This window comes from Gymnoscopelus braueri, assembly GCF_963280865.1.
Source record: "Gymnoscopelus braueri genome assembly, chromosome: 14".
Classification (NCBI taxonomy): Eukaryota; Metazoa; Chordata; class Actinopteri; order Myctophiformes; family Myctophidae; genus Gymnoscopelus; species Gymnoscopelus braueri.
The window spans coordinates 9241721-9266512 of NC_137619.1; the positions used below are offsets into that span (position 1 = coordinate 9241721).

At 41.2% G+C, this 24792-nt stretch overlaps 1 protein-coding gene across 1 annotated transcript in view; it reads left to right on the top strand.

The window, feature by feature from the left end:
* The window catches only part of slc30a6 (solute carrier family 30 member 6), a 61792-nt gene continuing 37000 nt past the window's right edge, over positions 1–24792 (top strand). Inside the window, exons 1-4 of the mRNA XM_080449911.1 lie at positions 1–262; positions 1100–1146; positions 3866–3952; positions 18606–18690. Coding sequence (XP_080306037.1) covers positions 52–262; positions 1100–1146; positions 3866–3952; positions 18606–18690 — 430 coding nt within the window. The 5' untranslated portion in view covers positions 1–51. The remainder of the gene's footprint in view (positions 263–1099; positions 1147–3865; positions 3953–18605; positions 18691–24792) is intronic.

The window sequence follows — 24792 nt, forward strand, 5'->3', positions numbered from 1 at the left end:
GCCCTTCCTTAAACAAGCTTCCTTGAAGTGAAGAGGGAAGTGAAGTGAAAGATGGCGATGGATGGACTGATGTCCACGTCCTCACAGGGACCGGCCTTCCACCACCACCACCACGATGATGTGGGGGACTATTACCCCAGGAAGCTGGGGCCCAAGCCCGACGTGGTGCCGTCCGGTGTGACGGAGAGGAAGGTCGGCCTCGGCCCGCTGGACAACCAGCCTGACATGGTGTCTGTGGACGTGCTCAACCTGCACGACTCAGGTTTGTTTATGTTAGCATGCTAACGGCGAGCTGTGCCTGCCTTTCAATGTTATGTTAGCATGCTAACGGCTAACTGTGCCCGGCTTTCAATGTTATGTTATTAGCATGCTAGCTAAGCGGCTAACTGGACCTGGCTTTCAATGTTATGTTAGCATGCTAGCTTAGCGGCTAACTGTAGCTGCTTTCAATGTTATTATGTTAGCATGCTAGCTAGCGGCTAACTATACCTGCTTTGGATGTCATTCAGTGGTGGAAGAAGTGATCTCTTTTATTTATATTTTAATTAACTAAAAATATTAGTATAAATATATTATATATAATAAATAGTAAAAGTATCAACACCACAATGTAGAAACACCCTGTTACAAGTAAAAGTCCTGTGGAAAATAATAATAACTGCCAGATAATTGTAGCAGAGGAGTAAGAAGTACAATATGTATGTACATAATGTAGTATAGAGTTAAATGAAACAAGGACATACTCAAAACGTAAAAGTACCTTAAAATTGTACTTTAGCACTTGATAAACTTGACTAAATATCGTCTCTGTCGGGGGGGAAATCTCATGTCCAAAGCTGTTAAATTTCAGGATAAAAAGCTCCAATTGCTTGTAGATCTGCTATTTTGGATACTTTTGTGTGATGCTGTAGTATGATCAAGTATAGAGTATTAATTTATGGAAAATATAAAGTTAGAATATGGAGATAAGGGGTTTGTGATATTCTTTACTTTCCACCGCTGCACATTGTAGAAGTCTATACTAAGAGTTTGTGGCTGTGCTGCTGCTGCTGCTGCTGTTGTTGTTGAGTGATATTGATAGTTGTGTATTCCTCCACAGAGGTTCCTATGCACAGGAAGAAACAAGAACACGACACCTATGTTCTGGTAAGTGTGCAGACAGCGTTTTCACTTGCAATTAAAGAGGTTTCCATGACGTTAATTAATAATACACATCTGTGTAGCAATTTTAGTTCCACCGCAAACTCGCACATGACAAGATAAACATTCTGAGTGGATCCAAGCCTATTTACTGTTGTTGCAGTGTTTGAATATTCAGTTGCTGACAGCAAATAGAGTTGGATTTCAAGCCGTTCCGGTCTGTAGCAAAACTATCGTATTGATGCTGTCTGTCTGTCTCTGCATGTCTGTCACTCTGTCAAATCAAAACACAACAGGACAAGCGACTTCATGAACCAGATATCCTATTTGTCAACTATGTGTCATATTGTTGCAATTTGGTGGTCAAATGTCAAGGTCGGCAATGAGCCACCAAGCTAATGTTGCTCGATGACCAATATTAGAGAAATACAATATAGAAGAAACATCACAAGGAGAGAGGCACAGTAGGAAAGCTGAGAGCGAGAGCATGTGGGATAGACAGGCGGTATGGAAGTTGAGAGGGAGACAGTGTAGGAGAGACAGGCGGTATGGAAGTTGAGAGGGAGACGGTGTAGGAGAGACAGGCGGTATGGAAGTTGATAGGGAGACAGTATAGGAGAGACAGACAGTATGGACGTTGAGAGGGAGACAGTGTAGGAGAGACAGACAGTATGGAAGTTGAGAGGGAGACAGTGTAGGAGAGACGGACAGTAGGAAAGCTGAGAGAGACACATGGTAGGAAAGCTGAGAGGGAGACGGCGCAGGAGAGACCCATGGTAGGAAAGCTGAGAGAGAGACGGTGCAGGAGAGACACATGGTAGGAAAGCTGAGAGGGAGACGAGGTAGAGGCTAAAAAATGCTCCCAAAATGTAGCTAATCTGCAACCTCAAAATACAATTGGGAACATTTGTGTGAGTGCAAATAATTCTGGTTCAACCAAAATGGGACATGGCGTGAACAAGAAAAAGTGCTTCTCTTGCCCCACCATCCGCAAAATACAAACGTGCCTTCATTGCCTTGTGAGCTGACTGTAGGCCCTCTGGTGCTGCATATTGTCTCTCGGGTGGAACCCTCATATGACCAAAACTGTTACTTTTCAGGATTCAAATTCTAAGTAGTGTAGTATAATCAAGTTGGGCGTTAATTTCCGGGGAAAAAGGCACACAAAGCTAAAACCTCTTATCTCCAATAAGAGGTTTCTGCCCGACAAGCAACGATATGTAGTAGCCTTGAGGTAGTTTATTCTCATTGCCATGACGGAGTAGAGATGTCGCTGAGGGCTGTATTCTTTTTCAAGTTAAACAAGTTTATGTCCATTGCAGAGAGGCGGAGCTGCTCGCTCCAAGTGTGAGCACCGGTGTGTCTCTAGGCCACTGTTTCCCGAACAGTGGGTCGGGACCCATATGTGGGTCGTGGACAATTTTTTTTATGGGTCACGAGTAAATACCCCTGGTTTCCAACATTATTAGTTCAAAGTATTTTTTTTTTTTATTCACAAAAAGTAAGAAGAAATTCAAAGTTTTTTTTAAAAAGAATTCCCCCAAAAATATCCATTAATTAGAGGGGAAAAAATACTTTTAAGAAGTAATGAAAAAAGCATATCTACAGGGCAAGCTCACGCGACGTGTTGTGAGCTTGTAGATCTGCTATTTTCACTAGTTTGGGTCCCGGGGAGACTCGGTTTGGATCTCGAGCTGAGAAGTTTGGAAACCACTGCTCTAGGCCAGTGGTTCTCAAACTTTTTCGTGTCAAGGACCCCCAAATTCATATATATATTTGACCACGAACCCCCATCTGAAAATGTTTTGTGCCATGGACCCCCAGAAGAAAAGATTTTTGTAAAAAAGAAAAAAATGTATATCTGCTATTTTTGAATGGCTAACATATGTAAATGGATGGGGACCCCCTGGAACCCCCTCAAGGACCCCTGGGATCCCCGGACCCCACTTTGAGAACCACTGCTGAGCGTGAGACAGTGTAGGAGAGACAGACAGTTGGACACTGGTCATGTAGTCTGTTTAAAAAAACACAATTTAAATGTCTGAATTTTGTCGCTGTGCACATCCTAGTCACAGGTCCATTTGGTTCCATTTGAACTGTTCAACTTGAAATCCTGAATGAATGTTCAACATTCAAGAGTTCAAGTAACTGTAGTTTACTGTAGTGTACATGATGTGAGGAACTAAATAGAAAATGAACTATTCACAACTGCTTGTGTTAGCTATGAGTAATATGCTGTTGCTTAGAATTCTGGGTTTAATACACAGACAACCTTCAATATTCACAAAAGGAAAAGGACACTGGAGGAGAAGCAGTTAACTACTAATTAATCATGTTTTCAGTCATTAAGGGGATCCTTAGTCAAGGTGAGCCTTGTATACATTTTATTCAGATTTATGTGGATTAAAGATTTTGTCACATGCTTATAAGGCAGCTGTCACCACATTGCATGCAGTGACATTCTTGTATTTAGATCTATTTAGTAAATAGTAATACTAGCAATAAAATAAAGACAATTGAAAAGTCTGGGTAAAAAACTGGAGGAATAATGAATTCCATACTCTAATTTATGGAGTCAAGTTGTGAAGGGTGAGTGTTATACAGAAATACGCCACTAGATGGCGGAGCAGATTAAGGTTTGTTTTTTGGACAAAGAAATGTGAGCATTCTATTGTGATGTCTTTGTTTGTTTATGAATGTGGATGTGATTGTTGTTTCTGTACAGGGAACCATCCACCCCTTCAGGCGGACACACAGGTCCCTGTTTGGAAAAGTGTCCCAGGAATTCAGACTGGTGGCCTCAGATAGACGGGTAAGCTGTGTGTGTGTGTGTGAACTGAGAGCTATAATAAACAAATTCTCGACTGTTCCTGTCTGTGTTGAACTATTTTCAACCCGGTGTATATATACACTTAGGCTTAAGTGGTTAACACAATGCTTTTGACTGTAGTGTTGCTATTTATGGTTCCTTTTGGGGGTTCCAAATGCACCCTTACAGGTCTGTTAGTAGTTTGAGAACAACCTTTATTTTAATTGTATAGCAGACATGAAGTTCACATACCAGATCTGACAGTGTGATTAGAAACTGGTTCCGGAAACTGTTCCAAATGTGATGGAACCGATTCTGGTTCTCCAATGTTGGATCCAGTTCCTCCGGATACCAACCCTAGCCGCACACTATAGCTCCCTTAGAGTAACTTTATTTAGTTAACAAGCACAGAGTGACGTTCTGAACCAATGCTCCTCAGGCGAAGATCATTGGCTCAAAACGTCACTCCCGTGCTTGTTTGCGGTCCTGCCTTTGTACCTTTTAATCTCAAGTTCACGTCGGGGCCACAGCGCCTGCCTTCAAGTTCACGTCTGGGCCACAGCGCCAGCCTTCACGAGGGTTTTTGGAAGGGTATTGTAGTGTAATCCACTTGGCCTGCTGCCCTGTAGTTTCACAGGGAGGCAGGGGGTCACGGAACACCCATGATTTGGATTAGACCGACATCCAGCTTATAACACCAAACAACCCTACAGTATCATTGACATCCGTATGCATTGATTGATTGATTGATTACTTTACTAACATTTTGCAAAAAAGGCACGGTGGCACATATTTATACAAAATAATGCTAAAAGGATGACCCAAATAAGCCCTCAGGGCTTGTTTCCATACACATTCCTGTGTATTCAATTCATCGAGGGGGTGTCATTTCCGGTGATGAGTTTAAACTTTTTACCAGTTACAATTTGCAGCAACCTCTAGGTGCTAGAGTAGCCCTGGTTCAGAGCGTTAGTGAGTTCTCTCTAACGCCCTGCCAGGCGCTCCGCTCTGCTTATACTAATATGTCCGCCAGATGGAAATTATTTTATTTACTCAACTCTACAGAGACTCTACAGATATGGTCAATACATTAATGACGTCTATCTATAGGCCTATTATAGCTTTTAAAAAGCACGACATCTCAGCATGCGTGCGTTTGTAGTATTTTACTATTACGTCATTTTCCATCAGGCACAAAGTTTCCGCCTACTACACTTGCATTGCCGGCAAGGGGTCCTTCCACTTCAAAACAACAGTGGACGCAAAGACAACTAAATAAAAAAATAAGGGAGGAATAAAAGTTTGGCGTGGGACTGGGAGTGATTTAGTGAAGTTCTTAACCCTGCCGACGATGCGTCAAGTGCTGGATATGTCTTATGAAAAGTTGCGATGGGAGAAAGTGATGGAAAGACGGAGGGCTTGCTTTTACCATGGATATGGATATGTATACAGTCACTACATCTGTGATCGCGACAGTGGTGAGTGACATATGTCTGTAGGGCTGTCACGATTACAAATTCAAGTTGACGATTAATTGTTACTCAAATAATTGCGATTAACGATTAAATTGTGTGTTTGTCTTTGTAATCAAATATATTGCACAGGGCAGATACGAAAAATAACTTCAATATACAAAGAAATTAGTGACATATTTAATAATTTTATACATGTAAATATTGATATATCTGATTTCATACAAGCTTGTAGATCTGCTATTTCTGCCTTCTATATATTTGAAAATGTGAACATTTTTCAACATGGAAACGATTATGACGATTATGCAAAAATAATTGCGACTATCTCAAATAATTGCGATTAGACGATTATGTAATAATTCTGACAGCCCTAATTGTTTGTACAAGTATGTATCCATATAGAATCCCATTGCCTACTACAGTACAGTTAGTAATTTAGTAAATAGTAACAATGTTACTCCGTAGGTAAGCGCTGCACGGAAAAAGGGGAAGAAAAAAAGATGGAGGGACGTCCTAATCATTCGTTAAACAATGCATTTCTGTGATCTCACAACTGAAAAAACTAACGTCAGAGAACTAATCATTATTTTTACATGCGGTTGGTGCGGATCTATGAATAGGATGATATGATTAATGCGGTTATGGAAGACGGCTGGATAATGACCGTACCCGTGGATTAGGGTGACGAAAAGGCCCATCCGCGCATCTCTAGTAAGTGCTCTTTTAGAGCGGTTTTGAAAGAGGGTAAGGAGTCACACTTTTATATGACTGTTGGTAAGGCATTCCACATTCTGCCGGCGTAGCAGTAGAACGAAGTATACCCCATCTGTGTGCCGAAACTGGGTTCATTGAGATCAGTGATGCTCGGATCGCTGCTGTTGGGCAGAAACCTCTCATCTCCATATTCTAACTTTTCGTTTTTTTTGTAAATTAACACCCTGCTAGCTCGAAACTGCTTTGAGCTTGTAGATCTGCTACTTTTGCCATGTTTTTTTATTTGAATCATGACAACTTTCCGTTGTTGTTTTGGGACATACGATATTATTCAGTAAGTCATACTCACAAAGTGTCTCAGATCATACAGTACAAGCTATTGTTGATGTGTTTTGAAAATGTATGAACATGTTAGCCCTATATGCCCAAAATAGAGCCACCAGGTTGTGGACAATAACATGACAATGACGGGGAAATTACATTTCTGTTCATTTCATACGGCAGTTTTTCCCCCTTTTTCCGGGGCTTTTTTATGCCTTTATTGATGGTAGGTTGACAGGAAATGGGGAGAGATAGATGGGGAGTGACATGCAGTAAAGGCCGTCGGGATTGGGACTCGAACTCGCGACGCGCTGTCAGGCTACATTGAGCCTAGGTGCCCGGACCGCTACTTCAGCCGTCCGGGCCACCCTAAACCTTTTCTGCGTAGATCTTCATGTATAAGACTAGTATATGTGCTGAGGTTGTGTATCGCTGTGTGCATAACTGCTGTCCGGAGCAGTATTATAGTTAACTAAAACTAAGACTAAAGCTAAAAGTCAAGATATAATTTAGTTATTAGTTAACAGAAAATAAAATGAATACAAAAACATCTCAAAGTAAAATAATAAAAAAAACACAACTCAAATAAACTATGATGCCATACAGTCTTTCATCCAACCGTTTTCTTGTTTTTTAAATCATCTTTCCTCAATATTTAACAAACTAAGACAAACTAAATAAAAACTAGTAAATTCCTCAAACTTAAACTAACAACTCGTAAAACCAACTGAAACTGAAATCAAACAACCAAACAAACCTAAAACTCATCCCATGCTGTCAGTGGATCAGTATGAAAAGCTTTATCTTGTAAATGGAGGGTTTATGACGCTGCGGTAGGACTGTTAGTATACATTACAGTCTCTCTGGTTAATGTCAGGGATTAGTAAGGTCTCCTGTGTGTGTGTGTGTGTGTGTGTGTGTGTGTGTGTGTGTACACATTAAGGACGTATTCCTGGTTACTGTGGGCTGTGTGTCCACAGATAGCAGACTCGGCTCAGGGTTCAATCCCCTCTTTAGGAATTATGTGAGCGCTTCCATCTGGCCGTTGGTTGGTAGACCATTCAAGTGGACCGGCCGGGCTGTTCCTGACCGTGCACTGACCGGTTCATCACTCGGTTAAAACGTCTGTGTTGGTGTTTAAGCCGTCTTGGAGTGGGTCAACATTACTTAACCACATGAACCCTAGCAATCCTCTTCTGGGTTTGGGGTATAGAGGGAAAAAAAAGGTGCGGACCAAGTATAGAGCCCTGGGGGATCCCGGTCAACGAAGCGTATAGGGTTTAAGTTGTTGAGAGTAGGGCTAGGCGATATGACTTCAAATCAATGATGTCAAACTTTTGCCTCGATTACAACAATTAATGATTATTTTTAACCATTCCGTCCTTATAAGTAAAATAAAGTTTGGTTTGTGTGTATTTTAAATGTATTTGTTTGCTTGTTGATTGTATAAATAAATTTGCATTTCCTTTTCGTATATTGAAGAGAAAAAAAAATATTTCTTTCTTTCTATCAATGTTAATTGAGTTCAACAATTGACACTTTCTGTCGTTTCTTTACAAAAATCGGTCAAATCATCAGTAATCGGTGATGGGCATCGGTCAGGCTGTAAAAAGGTTTAAATAATTGAATAAAAAGATAAGAAAATATGAGATTTTCCAGTCATGTGATCAGCCATGTAGGTGTATCAGCAATGGAAATACATTAATACTAGGGGTGTGCCGATATATCGTCCCGCGATATATCGCGATACGTTTTCGTGACGATATGTATCGTTTTGGGGATTTTTTTTTTTAACAATAATAATAATCAGACATGCATCTAGCTCGAGGTGAAAAGGGTGACATGTTTAATTTTTTTCTGGTCAGGTGTCACACTATTGCCCTATTTGGATTCAAAACGGCTATTGTAGCTGAAAAGCTACAAGTTTGCATGTCTGAATAATGCAAAAACAGAATTATTTGTTTGCATTTGCTTTTTTCTCCCCCATATATTTTTATAATAAAAAAAGTGCGTATCGTATCGAAATCGTATCGAAGTTGTGAGCCCAATATCGTATCGTTTCGTGAAATGTGTGTATCGGCACACCCCTAATTAATACAGAAGTTGACAATATCGTCAACGTTAACCTTGAATCTCCTTTGTGTGTTTTCTTTTCGTAAACATACCAGCCCTGACTAAAAAGGATAGTAATTTTGTATTTTAAAACAAAATGTGGACTACAGATGGTTAATGCCCTACTTGATCATACAACTGTCATACAAAAAAAAAAGATAATTGTGAATCTACAAGCTCACAACGGCGTCACAATGCGAGGCGTTGTGAGCTCGTCGATTGACTATTTTCACTATTATAAAAAACATTGTTACAATAAAAAAGGAACTGTTTTGGGCAAGGATTTCCATCCGGCAGCAACGATATGATAATTTGGTGTGTACGTGGTGTGTGTGCAGTTTGAGTTTATTTAGGTTGAGCAGAGACGGAAACCTCCTTCAGCTCTGTTAGCAGCGGCTGTGCATCCATTATGTAAGCATAGAGGACACACAGGAGGTTTATTTTGAGAAGAGACACAAAGCTCTGTCTGTCTGCAGCAAATATACACATATTGTACATTAGGACTGCAACCATCCCTTATCTTCTTAGACATTATTCTGTCTATTGCTTTTTTGATTCGTCAAATAATCGTGAAACTTATTATATATATGTGTGTGTGTGTGTGTATATATATATATATATATATATATATATACATACATACATACATACATACATACATACACACACTTTATATCAGGGCCGGATACAGAAATTATTAACTGGGGGGGCATTAATAAATGCTGGGGGGGCCCAAAACCATTTGGGGGGTTTTCGGGGGCCCCAAACCCCCCAAATGCGTAGGAAAATATGCATTTTGGCACAGTTAGACCTATAAAACATTTTTTTTCCAGTTTTTTCGGCTGTTTGTGTATTACTGCTTCCTATTGTTCTTTTGGGCTTGTTTTCCTAGGCTTCTTTCTCTCGCAATATCTGGCAACACTGCCCATGGAAAATCAGGGCAGAGGATTATTTGAATTGTGCAATGATACATGATGGAATATGATTAAGGATTATTTTGATTATGGTAAGCTCACATTTCATATCATGACATAAATGTAACTTTAAAAAAAAAAAAAAAAAAAGAATTTTCTTTAAAAAAAATTTTGGGGGGGCAGTCAGGGCATTTGGGGGGGCATTGCCCCTTGCCCATGCCTAGATCCGGCCCTGCTTTGTATATAATTGAATTGATTAACCACCCTATTTTATATATCGCACAGTGGTCTTGTGCAATAATGGTGAAAATAGCCGATGTAAAAGCTCACAATGCATTGTGCATTAGTATTTCCCCTAGGATGAAGTTGTAACTGTGGCGCGGAGGACCTCAGGTGCATTGCGAGAGCAAATTCTTTTAAAATTACATATACATATTTATTTACCCAAAATATTACGTTGCTTGTCTTTGATGTTGACAGTGGCTACTGTATGTACAACCATGAAGAGCAACTAAAGTCCTTGTCTTGTTAACTCATTCAGTGCCTGACTTATTTCTGGCAGTTTGGCTCTGAGTGCCAGAGCCAAAATTCATTGTAAAAAAAAAGTGCTTAGGAGCCGAGATACAGCATTTTTCAGTAAGAAGTTAAACAAGAAGTGAATGGAGCAGAACATTTTCAAATCATCATATCTTGGGTTCTGAAATTTTTGTTTTTGTTTTTGGACGTCTTGCACAGGGCTTATGATACAACGGACGTCTTAGACGTCCAGTGGCACTGAATGAGTTAATGTCTGTCTGTCTATCAGTCCCCCCCCCCCCCCCCCCCCCTGCTACAAACAAACTGACAGCTTTCTATAGCTGAGGATACACGCTGAGGAAGGCTTGCCGCCAAAACACGTCTGTGACTCCGCGTATGGCCGTGCCTTATTAATTAAAAAGTACCAGAAGGACTTTGGGGTGCTGGCTATTCTTTGTTTTATACATTGTGAGCTGTGCACCCGGCAAATTGTTGAATGGACTGAGTGTGCTCGATTTTTGTTTCTACCGCTTTCTTTTTCTCCGAAATGAAGCCAGCGTGGGTCGGATTCTGCAGCTAGCGTTCTCTATGACAGGGGTGTCCACTGCCCATTGCCCAACCAGTCACTGGCTGATTGCCAGTGGACGTTGATATTATTTCGGATAAATTATTTCATTAATTGGGAAGGGAGATAACAAAAAAAAAATGTATTGACTGCCACACGTTACCATTGAGCTCAATGTATACTTCAGTGTATGGTGGTACCTAGAATAGCAGATCTACAAGCTCACAATGAATTGCATCCACGAGGGTTGTTAGCTTGTACTATCTGTTTTCTGCGTGCGAGACGTGCATAAATTAAGCATTAGGACTTAGGCGGTATCATTGCTGGTCAATAAACAGGGAAGCTCAATGTATACTTCAGTGTATGGTGGTACCGAACATATCAGATCTACAAGCTCGCAACGCATTGCATCCACAAGTGTTGTGGGCTCCTCACTCTGTTAGCATGCGGTAGCAGCCTGATTCGGTGGTAGTAGCCCTACAGTGTGGATTGGAAAGCTCTGCGAGATCATTATGGATCATACATGTTTCACAAATGTTTCCATGCAAATTCCAATCAAATGATTACATTTGTGGTAACAGTAAATCATGCACCGGTGCTTTCTTCTTGACAAAACGAACAAATCTACCTGTTGTAACTTCATTTAACCCATTCAATCTGTGTCATTTTTTAAGATTTCTTTGGCTATTTGAAAATAGCAGATATACAAGCTCATAGCGTGGCACCGAGTGCCGCACCATGAGCTTGTAGATCTGCTATTTTTTTAAAAATGTTCACAGGCAAAGTAACATGCACAACACTAGAGGGAGCGCCTCCGATCTGGTACGAACAAAATATTTTGAGATGGGGGTCTGCGGCCAAATACATAGCTAAATGCATGTTGCTATATCAGTGGTGCTCCAACTTTTTCATGTCAAGGACCCCCAAAAGTATATGTATTGGCTGTGGACCCCGATCTCAAAATATTTTCGTCCAGGGACCCCCCAGAAGCAAATATTGGAGTTTTGCACACATTGCACGGACACATTTTCACGATAAAAAAAATATAGCAGAACTACAAGCTCACAGTGCTATGAGCTTGTGTATCGGCTATTTTTGAATAGCCAAAGAAATCTAAAATGACACGGATGCGTTTCCGGTCTTAATGGATTAAGTAAAAAAGTTAAGAAGTAGTGACTATGCTATATGCAGTCTGTCGCTCACTGATGAACATGGAATAGGATTTAGGTCAACAACAGAACAGGGCATTGAGTTCATATGCACGTATGTGTGTGTACGCTTGCTTGTATTGGTTTAGTAGTGGTTTGAATGTATATATTTTTTATAAGCGAACATTTCTAACTCAAATCTTTGCTTTTGGGGCTTCTACAAATGTCTTCTAAATCAGTTTTCTTTTTTTTTACACTTATGTTGCTGTAATAGCAGTGGTTCTCAAATGTTTTTCATGTCAAGGACCCCCAAAATGATATGTATTTGTCCGTCCGTGGACCCCCCCCCTCCCATCCCAAAATATTTTGTTCCAGGGACCCCCAGAAGCAAAGATTTGAGTTCAAATGTATATATATTCAAAGATTTGCACACATTTTTACGATTATTTTTTCAAAAATAGCTATACAGGTCTGTCGCTCACTGATGGACATAGAATAGGATTTAGATATCAGGTCAACAACAGAACAGGACATTGAGTTCATATGTACGTACGCTTGAGTTAAGTACGTGTGTGTGTGTGTGTGTGTGTGTGTGCTTGCTTGTATTACTACTCTTGTGAGAGCCACATATTCCCACAAGTATAGAAGAATTTGAGAAATAGACATTGCGAGGACGATTCTCCTTGTCTTCACATGAGAAATGGTTGTTTTATGGTTCAAAAGATTTTTTTAAATTAGGCTTACAGGAAAAGATTTGGATTAAGATTAGTCGTTTAAACGTAACCTTTTGGGGGTTGGGGTTAGAGTTATGGCTGATTTCCTATACTTAGTTGCGTACTAGTGTTGCACACCAAAAATAGTAAATCTACAAGCTGATCTAGTTTGTAGATTGGCTATGTTCGGTCTGTTGTGATTAGACTGACCTTTATCTGCTTGACCCAGTACATACATTAGACTGACCTTTATCTGCTTGACCCAGTACATACATTAGACTGACCTTTATGTGCTTGACCCAGTACATACATGTGTTGAATCACTCTCATCTGCGTAAGCAGCACATACTGATACATTGAACGCCATGGCAATCGACTGCCTTATCAGATAGACCAGTGGTTCTCAACCTGTGGGGGTCTGGGGGTCCCCAGATAACAGTGAATTGACAATTTAAGGACTTTTAAGACCTTTTTAATACCAAAAAAGAAAAACACCTACAGTATCAAAAGTAATCAACAAACTCTACTATAAAAACTGGTCAAACATTGGCCAAATTGTCAAATACTATAGAATAGAGCACCGAAGTCTGACGTAATTTACACATCCTACCTGTGTCGTGGTTCCCCCCCCCCCCCCCCCCGTTCCGAATTCCCATAGACGTGTTTAATATCGCGTCAAATAAGAACTGTGTTCCAAAAATAAACAAATGACCCTGGTGATTTGACTCTTATGGATATGAAGCATCAACTGACGGTGAGAAAACGCTAATGTTACTTCCGCCGAATTAGTAAAATTTTCGCCAGTAACAGACTGTATCAAATATGAGTGACTCTCATAAACGATACAGAGCCTCCTCCCTGACAATTTCGCCGAGATGGTTTGTTTATTTTTGGACCCCAATAGAGGGTATGCGTGTGACATCATCATCAAACCCGGAAGTTATGCAGGAATGCCTACTGAGTGTCAAAAAAATACTTTCTGGCCTTGACAGCCCATGCATCCAAACAGAAAAGTCATATCTGATTGCATTAAACAACATTAAACAATGTTAAACTCACTTTGCATGTTGCTTTGCCACTCGCTTTGCCACTCGATGTGCCATTCACTTTAAGCATGCGCATACCCTCTATTCTTATATGAGACGATTCTATGATGACAAAATGTTATTCTCCATAGAGAAATTACTTTACGAACCAGGGGATGAACGAGTGACGTCAGGACTTCTGTACTCTATGAGGGAAACATTTTGAAAATAGCCTTGCGTGAGCTTGTAGAGCTATTTTCACAATATTTATCTATAGAACCGAATGTAATGTAATCAAACAAAATGTAATGCCTCAACTCCTACAATTCCAAGTGCTTGTCAGGGTTGGAGGTCCCCAGTCCAGTTCAAATATGATTATTTTGGGGTGTCCCCAGTCCAGTTCAAATATGATTATTTTGGGGGGTCCCCAGTTCAAATATGATTCTTTTGGGGGGTCCCCAGTTCAAATATAATTCTTTTGTGGGGTCCCCTGTTCAAATGTGATTATAATCTTTTTGGGGGGGGGCCTGAAAAGGTTGAGAACCACATCAGTCAATCTGACTGATGTCTGTGCTCAGTGACACGAGATGCATGTTTTGTTCTTACTCATTCTGTTCTTGTCCTTGTCTCATATATCTTCTGGTCCGCAATGTGTCGAGTACTCTGTATATCTTCTCTATCTGTGTAATAAACTATACTGCCTGGTGTCATCTTGTTCTGCGTGCCTGCGACTCAACCGAAACATCACTCACCACCCTTAGGTATAGAGGGAGACTTTTAGGACCACATGGTTGGTCAACTAAATTCACAACAGCGACATTAACCCATTACAACCGGGAACGCATCTGATCTGTGTAACCACTGTAACCATCATTTTATACTTTGGCTATGCCGCGTTATGAGCTTGTAGATCTGCTACTTCTGAAAAATCGTGCAAATGTGTGCAAATCTTTGAATAAAGCGATAATTTTATACTCAAATCTTTGCTTTTGGGGGTCCCTGGAACAACATATTTTGAGATGGGGGTTCGCGGCCAAATACATATCATTTTGGGGGTCCTTGACATGAAAAGGTTAGAGAACCAATGATGGAGCAACAATAAATTTTTTCAAAAAACTTTTAGGATTTAGAAGACATTTGTAGAATCCCCAGAAGCAAAGATTTGAGTTACAACTGTTAACACATTCACTGCCAGGGGCTTTCTAATGCTTATTTTTAAGCATTCTGATTTTTTTTTCAAGAACCACAGAATATTTATCTCCAGTATGATTGATCCCCTATTCCCCTGATGGTTGCTAATCACGGAGGAAATCACTGTGCTTCCGTGAAAAAAAATAATGTCATCGTGACCTCGTGTTCTCTTGTTATACCCAGTTGAAAATAGCATGTTTCGCCAAAAATACATTGTAAAAAAAAAAAGTACACAGGAGCCGAGATACAGGATTTTAAAGTAATAAGTTAACCAGGAAGTGAATGGAGCAGTAAATCTTCGGATCACGTTATCTTGGGTTCTGGACGTTTTTCCCCCGTTGTTTTAAAAAAAAATCACGGACATATCTGTGAATGGCGGTGAACGGGTGGATTTTAAATCACGGATATGTCCGTCAATGTCAGTGAATGTGTTAACAAATATATATATACAAAGATTTGCACAAATTATTAAAAAAAAATGCAGATCTAAAAGCTTGTATATCTGCTATAAGTATAAGATAATGGTTAAAGTGATTCAAATCTAAAATGACAGATGCTTTCCCGGTCTTAACAAATTGCCAGCCTAAAATGTTGATGTAATAATGTGTGTGTGTGTGTGTTGTCAAGGCTTAACCCCTTAAACCCCAGCATCCGTATTCTGGGAAACCCCCCGCAGGAGAAAATAGACGATCGACAAGCTTACAACACGCCGCCCACCGGCACGGTTTAAGCTTATCGTTCAGGCTATTTTCAGCAAAGATATATAACGTAGAGCAAAAAATTATATACACTTAGTATAGAGCCCTGAGGCACTCCAGTCAACCATTAGTGGTCAACACATGTGGTTACACATACAGCTTATTACATGTGTACACGTGTCTGTCTGTCTGTCGCTCACTGATGAGGTGCACACCGGGCGCACTGTGATGATGTCAGCACATCATTTACTATGTTTGTATGCTGTGCAAGCCAGTTTACTTTAGCATACCTGTGTGTGTGTGTGTGTGTCAGCGCTTGGCAGTTCAATGTCACATCTAACCTCAACACTACAGACTGACACACGATGGCAGTAGTGTCATTCTTAACCACGAACACTCTACCCAAGGCTGTGTGTGTGTGCGTGCGTTCAGTGTGCATGAAAAGCAAAGATGAGAGGAGTTGGAAATGTTTTGGGCAGAATAATGTCACTGTGTAAACACACACACACACACACACACACACACACACACACACACACACGACACACACACACGACACACGACACACAGTGAGTCTGGGAGCTCTGTCATAACATAGTACAACACAGTAATTGTAGATTTCACAGCACTCTGCACTCTGCAGCGCGGCCTGACAGCTACAGCAAGTGACAGGCTCTCACACACACACACACACACACACACACACACACACACTCATTCTTTACTCTCCCTTCTCATATGCAACTACAAACACACATCCCTTGTCTCTCGCTCTCTCTCTTTGTCTGTCTATACCTATGTATCTCTCTCACTCACATGCATGAAATGCTGCCTTTACTGGTATATTGAATTTTGGCGTCATGTGTGAACGTGCAGCGATTTTTGAATGCCAACATACAGTAACTTTTTTTTTTACGCTAACAACGCGGTGCGTTGCAGTGTGTAGATTTTCGGGCCGTCAATATAACAACGTCAGGCTATCTAGTAAGAATGCCTGCATTGTTATCACAGTGAGCGAAGAGTCACTATACCGTCACCAACTTGACAGTGCAACATGACGGTGCTTACAAAACTATACATTATTATTTAATTTTTTTATCCCACGATTTTGCAACCCATTTTGTGCCTTGCCTATGTATTCCTGGGTGCTATTCTCCCTCTGCCAGCCTAGGGAGAGCCTAGAACTGGGCTCATGCCTCCTTCAATGCATGAGGAGCTAGCAAGCCGCTTCTTATCACCTGACAGGGGGGAGTTTCCCCGGTAGGACGTAGCGTGTGGAAGGAACACTTTATTCCAACCAGTTCCTTTCCCCTCCATCAGGCGCCCCGGCTGACCAGGGGGAGGCAGTATAGAGACCAGGATTACTGCATGTTTTTGTGAGGGTACCTAGAAAACTATGTATTAGACAAAGTCTTGTTCTATCAGGAAAATGCGTCATCATAACGATGTTGGCATGAGTGACCTGTTTAATACCGGGTGCTCTGCTCTGGTCTCTGAACTTTATCACTGCTGGAATGGTGTGTGTGTTTTTTTTAATATTTTTTTTATCTTGGAGCCACACTGTTGTGGTTCTCAACCAGTGGTCTGGGGACCACCAGTCACAGTGGTCCTTGAGGGGGTTCCAGGTGGTCCCCAGCAAAATGATGGAGAGTTGGTAACCAAACAAACTCTTATTGGGTAGATCTTTAACTCTTTAGAGTGCTCTCAAGAGTTAAATTATTGTTAAACATCTGCATTACTTAATTAACAAGAACTCTACACAATTAGAGAATGTCGAAGAATTGCTATTTTGATCAACGTTTGCCTGTTGTCTCTCCTAATGGTACCAACATCAACACAGCAATTACAGCATGGAATTGTGGACAAAATCGTATCCAACGATAACAAAATATTATACGTTTTGGGTCTGAGAGTCTAAATCTCATCAAATGGTGGTTCCGTGGCTCAAATGCCAAAATAAATAATGGACTTATGAAAAAGGTTAAACCACTGGTTTACATCAACCTCCAACGTGGTTTGACACAATTTGTTGTTTTGGAGATTTTGCCGCTTCTAGTAACCGACATGGTGGGCACATTTTTGTTCTGTCTCTCTCCGTGAATGAACTGCCCTCTGGTTGTGTTTGTAGTTGCTCAAGAGACTGTTGTGTTCAATATATGGAGGAGTGTCCAACTCCAAAAGTGAGTTAAACAAGTAGTTTTACGTTGTGGAGCATAGGAGTGAGAGAGAGAAGAGTGAGACGCAGATTAAAGTTAAATTAACCACATGGATTAAAGTTGTCACGACTTATTTCAGTCATTTGGATTCCCTAGAAGCCAGCACGTCGTCTTTGGAATCATGTCACACATTTGACCACTTCAAAGAATATTTGAAATTGTCAAACTAGCAATACAATAAAAGTTCAATCTTCTAGAAAACCATAATGATAGAGATATAATTTTTTTGCCGTTTCCGAATCCATACACATTATTTTCTCATCACCAAATGCCTGGTGTTGTGTTCTTATAGAGAGGACGACTTGACAAGATGGCAGTTCAATGGACAGGTGGCGCCATCTTGTGAGGTCTGCTGCTATTAAAACAACGCTTACCTGATGTATTCTTCTCGCATGAGTATTAACCCATTCAATCTGGGAACGCATCTGTGTCATTTAAGATTTTTTTGTCAAATCTTTGAATATATATTTTTTAAAGTGAACATTTGTAACTCAAATCTTCGCTTCATGGGGGTCCCTGGAACAAAACATTTTGAGATGGGGTGTCCGTGGCCAAATACAAATGTTTTCTAAATCCTAACAGTATGTTGCTATATCAGTGGTGCTTCAACCTTTCCATGTCAAGGACCACCCGAAATGATATGTATTTGGCCGCGGACCCCCATCAAAATATGTTGTTCCAGGGACCCCCAGAAGCACAGATCGGAGCTAAAAGTGTTCGCTTTAAAACATAAATATATATTCAAAGATTTGCAGAAATGTTAACGATTTTTCAAAAATAATTCAGGTATACAATGGTTATTTTAGATCTTGTAGAGCTTGTATATCTGCTATTTTTGAATAGCCAAAGAAATATTAAAATGACACAGCTGCATGATGGTGCGGACGGCCTCTTCCACCTGCCCTTCCTTGCCTATGCCGGAAGTTTTTTTTTTTTTTTTTTAACACAACTAATGTCACACTGTCTGGACCTGTAATACGTCACATGTAACTGTACATAGTATATGAATATGACATTAAACGTACACTGTATTTGTTTATTGTTTCAGTCATGGAGGATCCTGTTGTTTGGGGTTCTGAACCTGCTGTGCACCGGATGTCTGCTCATGTGGTGCAGCTCTACCAATAGTATGGGTGAGTACACACACACACACACACACACACACACACTGTGTAACTATCGAGAGGCTCTACGATCTGGAATTTGCTGTTAACCCATTCATTCCGGGAACGCATCTTTGTCACTTTAGATGTCTTTGGCTATTCAAAAATATCCAAAGAAGCAAAGATTTTAGTTTAAAAAAAAAAAAAATATATATATATATATATAGATAGATAGATAGATAGATATATATATATATATATATATATATATATATATATATCTATATATATATATATATATATATATATATATATATATATATATATATATATATATATATATATATATATATATATAGCACCTGATGAAGCCAACGCGTCGTGCTAATAAAGCCTAAAAAATGAAGCATTAACTGAGTCTGAGTCCATCGTCATTTGGAGTGTGCGGTTCCTTCCGAAAAGAGAAGCAGTGGGAAGGTTCCTTTCTTTCTTATGCATCATCTTGCCAAACCAGCACCTCTACCCTGGATGTGCACGACAGCTACCTGTTTATATATATATGTCACAGTACGTTTGGAGAACCAGTACGATTGAAGACAGAGCGCTCGTTTTTAGGCACGGGGCTCCTTCGGGGGGAGGCGGGGCTTTTCGAGACAGGGTTTATTAGCGAGGCTCGCGAGGAGGAGAAGGAGGATGCGGCGCTGCGAGGCGTGGGTTTATTACGCGAGGCTCGCGAGGAAGAGGAGCCTCCTCCTCCTCCTCCTCGCGTAATAAACCGTCCTCTCCTTCTCTCCTTCTCCTCCTCCGAGGAGGAGGAGAAGGAGAACGCGGAGAGGCGGGGCTTTGATGCGCCGAGCGGACCTGTCTTTTGTTGTTCCCCCCCACATAGCAACCAGGAAGCTACGCTAGGGGAACCATAATATCTATGAGGGGAACGCTGAACACGCGTTCACACGCACACGCTTGTCCATGACGGAGGCGCGCCGATTTAGTGGAGCTTGAGGCCGAGGAAGCGCGCCCTCGCGCCTCGAGGCGCGAGTGCCCGCGCTGACCGGCCGACGCTCCACTAGTCGACTCAGCGCCGTTTGATTTGTAAACCGATAGGGACAGAATAGTTCTTTTCATGGATCACTGTGTGTGTGTGTGTGTGTGTGTGTGTGTGTGTGTGTGTGTGTCAGGGAGAAAGTAAAACAAAAGCCAGAACACAATAAAAGTATCTAAACAGTCCTGCTTTCAATAAACCAAAAAAAGCATGAGCGCGTGCGCGTGTGTGCGTGTGTGTGTGTGTGTGTGTGAGACTGTGTGTGTGTGTGTGTGTGGCCATATATGTTTGTGCACAAGCCTGGCTTGTGGCTCCCTCTAGTGCTGGGTGGGTGGTAAAAACGAGCGCGCTTTCTTCAATCGTACTGGTTCTCCAATCATACTGTAACATATATATGTGTATATATATTCAAAGATTTGCACAAATAGCAGATCTACAAGCTCGTAGCGCGGCACTCGGTGCTGCCCTGATCCAGAAAAGGTTGAGAACCACTGAACTATATCAATCGAGAATTGTGCATTTAAAAATAAAAGTTACCGGACCGCTGGCGTAGCGGTCCAGGCACCTAGGCCACCTATATAGCCTGACAGCGAGTGGTGGGGTTCGAGTCCCGATCTCGACGGCCTTTGCTGCATGTCACTCCCCATCTCTCTCCCCATTTCTGTCCTATCCAAAAAGGCATAAAGGCATATAAGGCCCCCCCCCCCAAAAAGGGGGGGGGAAAGTTACCAGCTATGATATGAGACAAGGTTTTGTGGTCAGATCATAAGACCAAGATGAAGCTTTTCGGACATAATTCAAAGCGAACAAAAACACACTTCAGTTTCATCTTTCATATACACACAGATGCAGCAGTCACATGCACACCACCATGGAGAGACACACACACACACACACACGCATATAATCAATCACACACGGATGCACACAGATGCACGCATGCTTGCACAACAATATACAGACGCACACAGAAACACAAACAGATGAGCGCACACACACACACACACACACACACACACACACACACACACACACACACACACGGATGCACACGCACACACTGCAGGGTCGGTGTCAGGTGTGGTCCAGACAGGAAACGGAGGACAGAGGTATTGAACCAGCGAGAGGAAGGAGACAACACCGTCAATACTCAATGACAACAACACCAAGAAGACAGTCAGACAGGCAAGCAGACAGTCAGACAGACAGACAAATAGACAGACAGACATGCTTAATTCATACTCTGTTGGTACAATGGTGAAAACAGACGATCTACAAGCTCTCAATGCGTTGTGGATCGGTCTACAGAAAGATTGACACACGGATAGAGACAGAGACATGGAGACACAAACAGGCTTTAAAATGTGTGTGTGTGTGTGTGTGTGTGTGTGTGTGTACTTGTATTATTATAGAGAAATTGTTGTTTTATGGTTAAAATGAGAGTTGGAGTTAGACTTAAAATGAAGGAAACAATTTGGGTTACGATTAGATTTAGGGGTTAGAATTTTCACTACTACAGTGGTTCCCAAACTGGGGGTTCCCAATTACTTTTGGGGGGTCCCCAGATGATTAGCTTAATGTGCAACATAGTTTTCTCACTCAACAGTAAACAAACCAACATACAGTATAAGTGTATACAGGATATATCTTCACATTTCATAAGTTACTTTTATTTACATTTAAGGACCTTTTAAGACCTTTTTAAAATTGTAGATTGGCTATTTTCACAATATGCATCTGTGGAACCGAGTCGAACTAAATGTAATGCCTACAATTCCAAGTGCTTGTCAGGATGGGGGGTCCCCAGTTAAAATATGATTATTTTTGGGGGTCGCGGCCTGAAAGGTTTGGGAACCACTGATCTACTGTACATGCTCGCAACGTGTAGATCGGCAATTTTTCCAGAAAGTTATCAGCAATACATTTTTTGCTTTTTTAAATTATGTCCTCGCAAGTATAGAAAAGTGTGTGTGTGTGTGTGTATCTTAGCCTGCGGTCCATCAGACCAGAGAACTGTCCCGTCTCTGCTGGCTAAACAATGTTAATGTTATGTCACACACATCAGCTCGGTGTACTGCTCTCGTGCGTGTGTGTGTGTGTGTGTGTGTGTGTGTGTGTGTGTGTTTATCCATGCATGCATGTACTCTACTGTGTGTGTGTGTGTGTGTGTACACTGTACAGTCTGTCCAAGTGTATTGTTGCTTGTGTGTAATGTGTTTGCGGACACTAATTATCGTGTTTGTGTTTATGCAGCGTGACTGTGTGTGTGTGTGTGTACTCTGTATGTTTGTGTTTATGAAGAGTTCTTTGGGTATTCTGTATGTGTGTGTGTGTGTGTGTGTGTGTGTGGGGGGGGGGGGCTTTGTACTCTGTCAACCCTGCTGCCTGTGGTATAGCACAGCTGCTTCATTCAAGCGAGAGGATGATGATGATGAAAATTATGTCTAGAGAGGTGGTCCTTGTAATGTGCGATGATGGGCGACGATTAGTCTTAATTCGATACTGCAGTGTTGAAAACTGAATGAAAACGAAATAAAAACTAAGCTATGATTGATGACGAAAACTGAATGAAAACGAAATAAAAACTAAGCTATGATTGATGACGAAAACTGAATGAAAACGAAATAAAAACTAAGCTATGATTGATGACTAAAACTATGACTAAATATATTGTCAATTTCGTCAACAAATAAAAAACTACCGTTGTGCTCCAAAAATAGCTTATCTACAATAATATCAAGGACCCCGTAACTCAGAGTGTACAAATGGAACCAAATGGACCCGTAAGGGTATAATTTGCACACTCTCCGAGTTGCACACCCCTAAGGGGCCCTCAAGGAACCATGAGGGTCCCTCGTCCACACTTTGAGACCCACTTGTGTAGCAGAGTGTTTCCAGTTAATTAATAGCCAACGAGCACAAAATCAGCACCCTGACTCTGTTTGACCAGAATATGGAACGCAACCTTAATTAGTATCATTGGTAACACCTGTGAAGGAAGTTAGAAGAGACCCAACTTCTATCCAATATGGCTGCTGTGCGTAGAGTCTATTACCATAGATATATATAAAGGCTAGATGACTCACCCGCGCTGCTGGCCAATGGAGTACGACGTTGCCACATGGCGGCCATCTTGAAACAGTCATTCATAACATTATGTCTATGGTGCATATACTTTAAAATAACCATAGCGTGCTCAATTTTCATCTGATTTTCAAACGGTTTGGTGTTTTGTAAACACCAAAGATGTAATAAAATTATAAAATTATAAAATAAAATAAGAAATAAAAAAACATGATTATAATTATAAGTATGCAGTATCATAACTACATCTTTGGTGTTTACAACACACCAAACCGTTTGAAAATCGGATGAAAATTGAGCACGCTATGGTTATTTCAAAGTATATGCACCATAGACATAATGTTATGAATGACTGTTTCAAGATGGCCGCGGTTGAGCTACGCTTGCGCCGTCCCCTTGAGCCATCTAGCCTTTATATATATCTATGTCTATTACAACTGCATTCTGATATAGACTTCCTTATTTGGCCTCAAATCCAGCGGCGCTGCCTTGCCGCCTGCTTGAAACTAGCGACTGATGCTTGCTGCCTGGTTATCAGTACGGTAGATATTGTTGAGGGGAGTGAGCGCGTTGGCTTTGCGCTGAAATTGTGGCCGGGGGGGGGGGGGCACGTCTGCTTGTCATAACAGGTTAAAAAGAGGCAGGAATGAGAGATTAAAAGCGTCATCCATATGAGGACATTACCTAATCCACCATCCTGTTACAGAGCTGCAGTGAAACCCATCTAATGAACTGTATGTGTAACCTACATTCAGCCATCCATAAGAACACACATACACACACAAACACATGCGTGCATGTGAACTCTCCGGCTTGTTCTTGACCTTATGTGTAAATCTTATTCCATGTTCTAGTACAACATGTTTGCACAGATCAGCGCACATATGGGTACACAGTACACGCACGAACACACGCACACATGTGTATATATAGGAACGTGGACACATCTATAGACACACACGGGACTCGATGTCCTGACCAACTCATCCAAGCTCCGTCTGATCATGTCTTAATAGTTCTACATGAACACACACACACACACACACACACACACACACACACACACACACACACACACACACACACACACACACACACACAGTGAGGCAGGGTAATGAGATCAGCAGCAGATCAGCTGATTAGCACTCAGCTCGAACTTCACTGGTCAACCAAGAGTTGACCCCCCCCCCCCCCCCCCCCCCACACACACACACACTAAAGGAATAGTGTGGCTGATTTCAATTATGGCAGAGTTTCTATTATGACATTTTGCATAGACATTGATGCACATAATGCATGGTATGTCACAACTGGTCAGTACAGTTATATCCAAAACAGGGTACTCGCCTCTGATTGTCAAGAACAAGCTTACAAAAGGTATCGGCAACTAATATTTTGGACAGGTGGCCAACTATAAACTATTGCAGAGTGACCTATATTAGTAGTGTTCTTATTATTTTACCAGGCTTACACCTTCTGATAGTTGTACTTGCATGTTGTCAGACAGATAATGACTCATGTAGCCTAGCGCTGTGGTTCTCAAACCTTTTCAAGTCAAGGACCCTCAAATCAATATGTATTTGGCCACAAAATATGTTGTGCCTTGTACCCTCTCAGACACGTGGGGGGCACTTAACCACTTAATCCTTGTCCTGTTTTTTTGTCCGTCGGAAGACCATAAGATGCGAGGTTACTACTATAGTTTCATTTGTTTTCTTTTTTCTTTTTTTTTAATACTAGAGATTCAGGCCGCTACATGGCACTTATATGTCGCACCGCCGTTCGGACCGATATGTCTGAGTCATAGTGTCAGAGTACCCGTCACTTTATACACTTTTATGTATGGGTATCTCTGTATCCGTCAGTCCTTGTCCCTTTTATGCCCATATATGGAGCTCCCTGATGTCATCAGTTTATGCCCATATATAGGCTCGCCCATATATGGGCATATCGCTTGGATCGGCGGTTCTGGACAATTGGAAATATGTATGTCTATATATGGACAT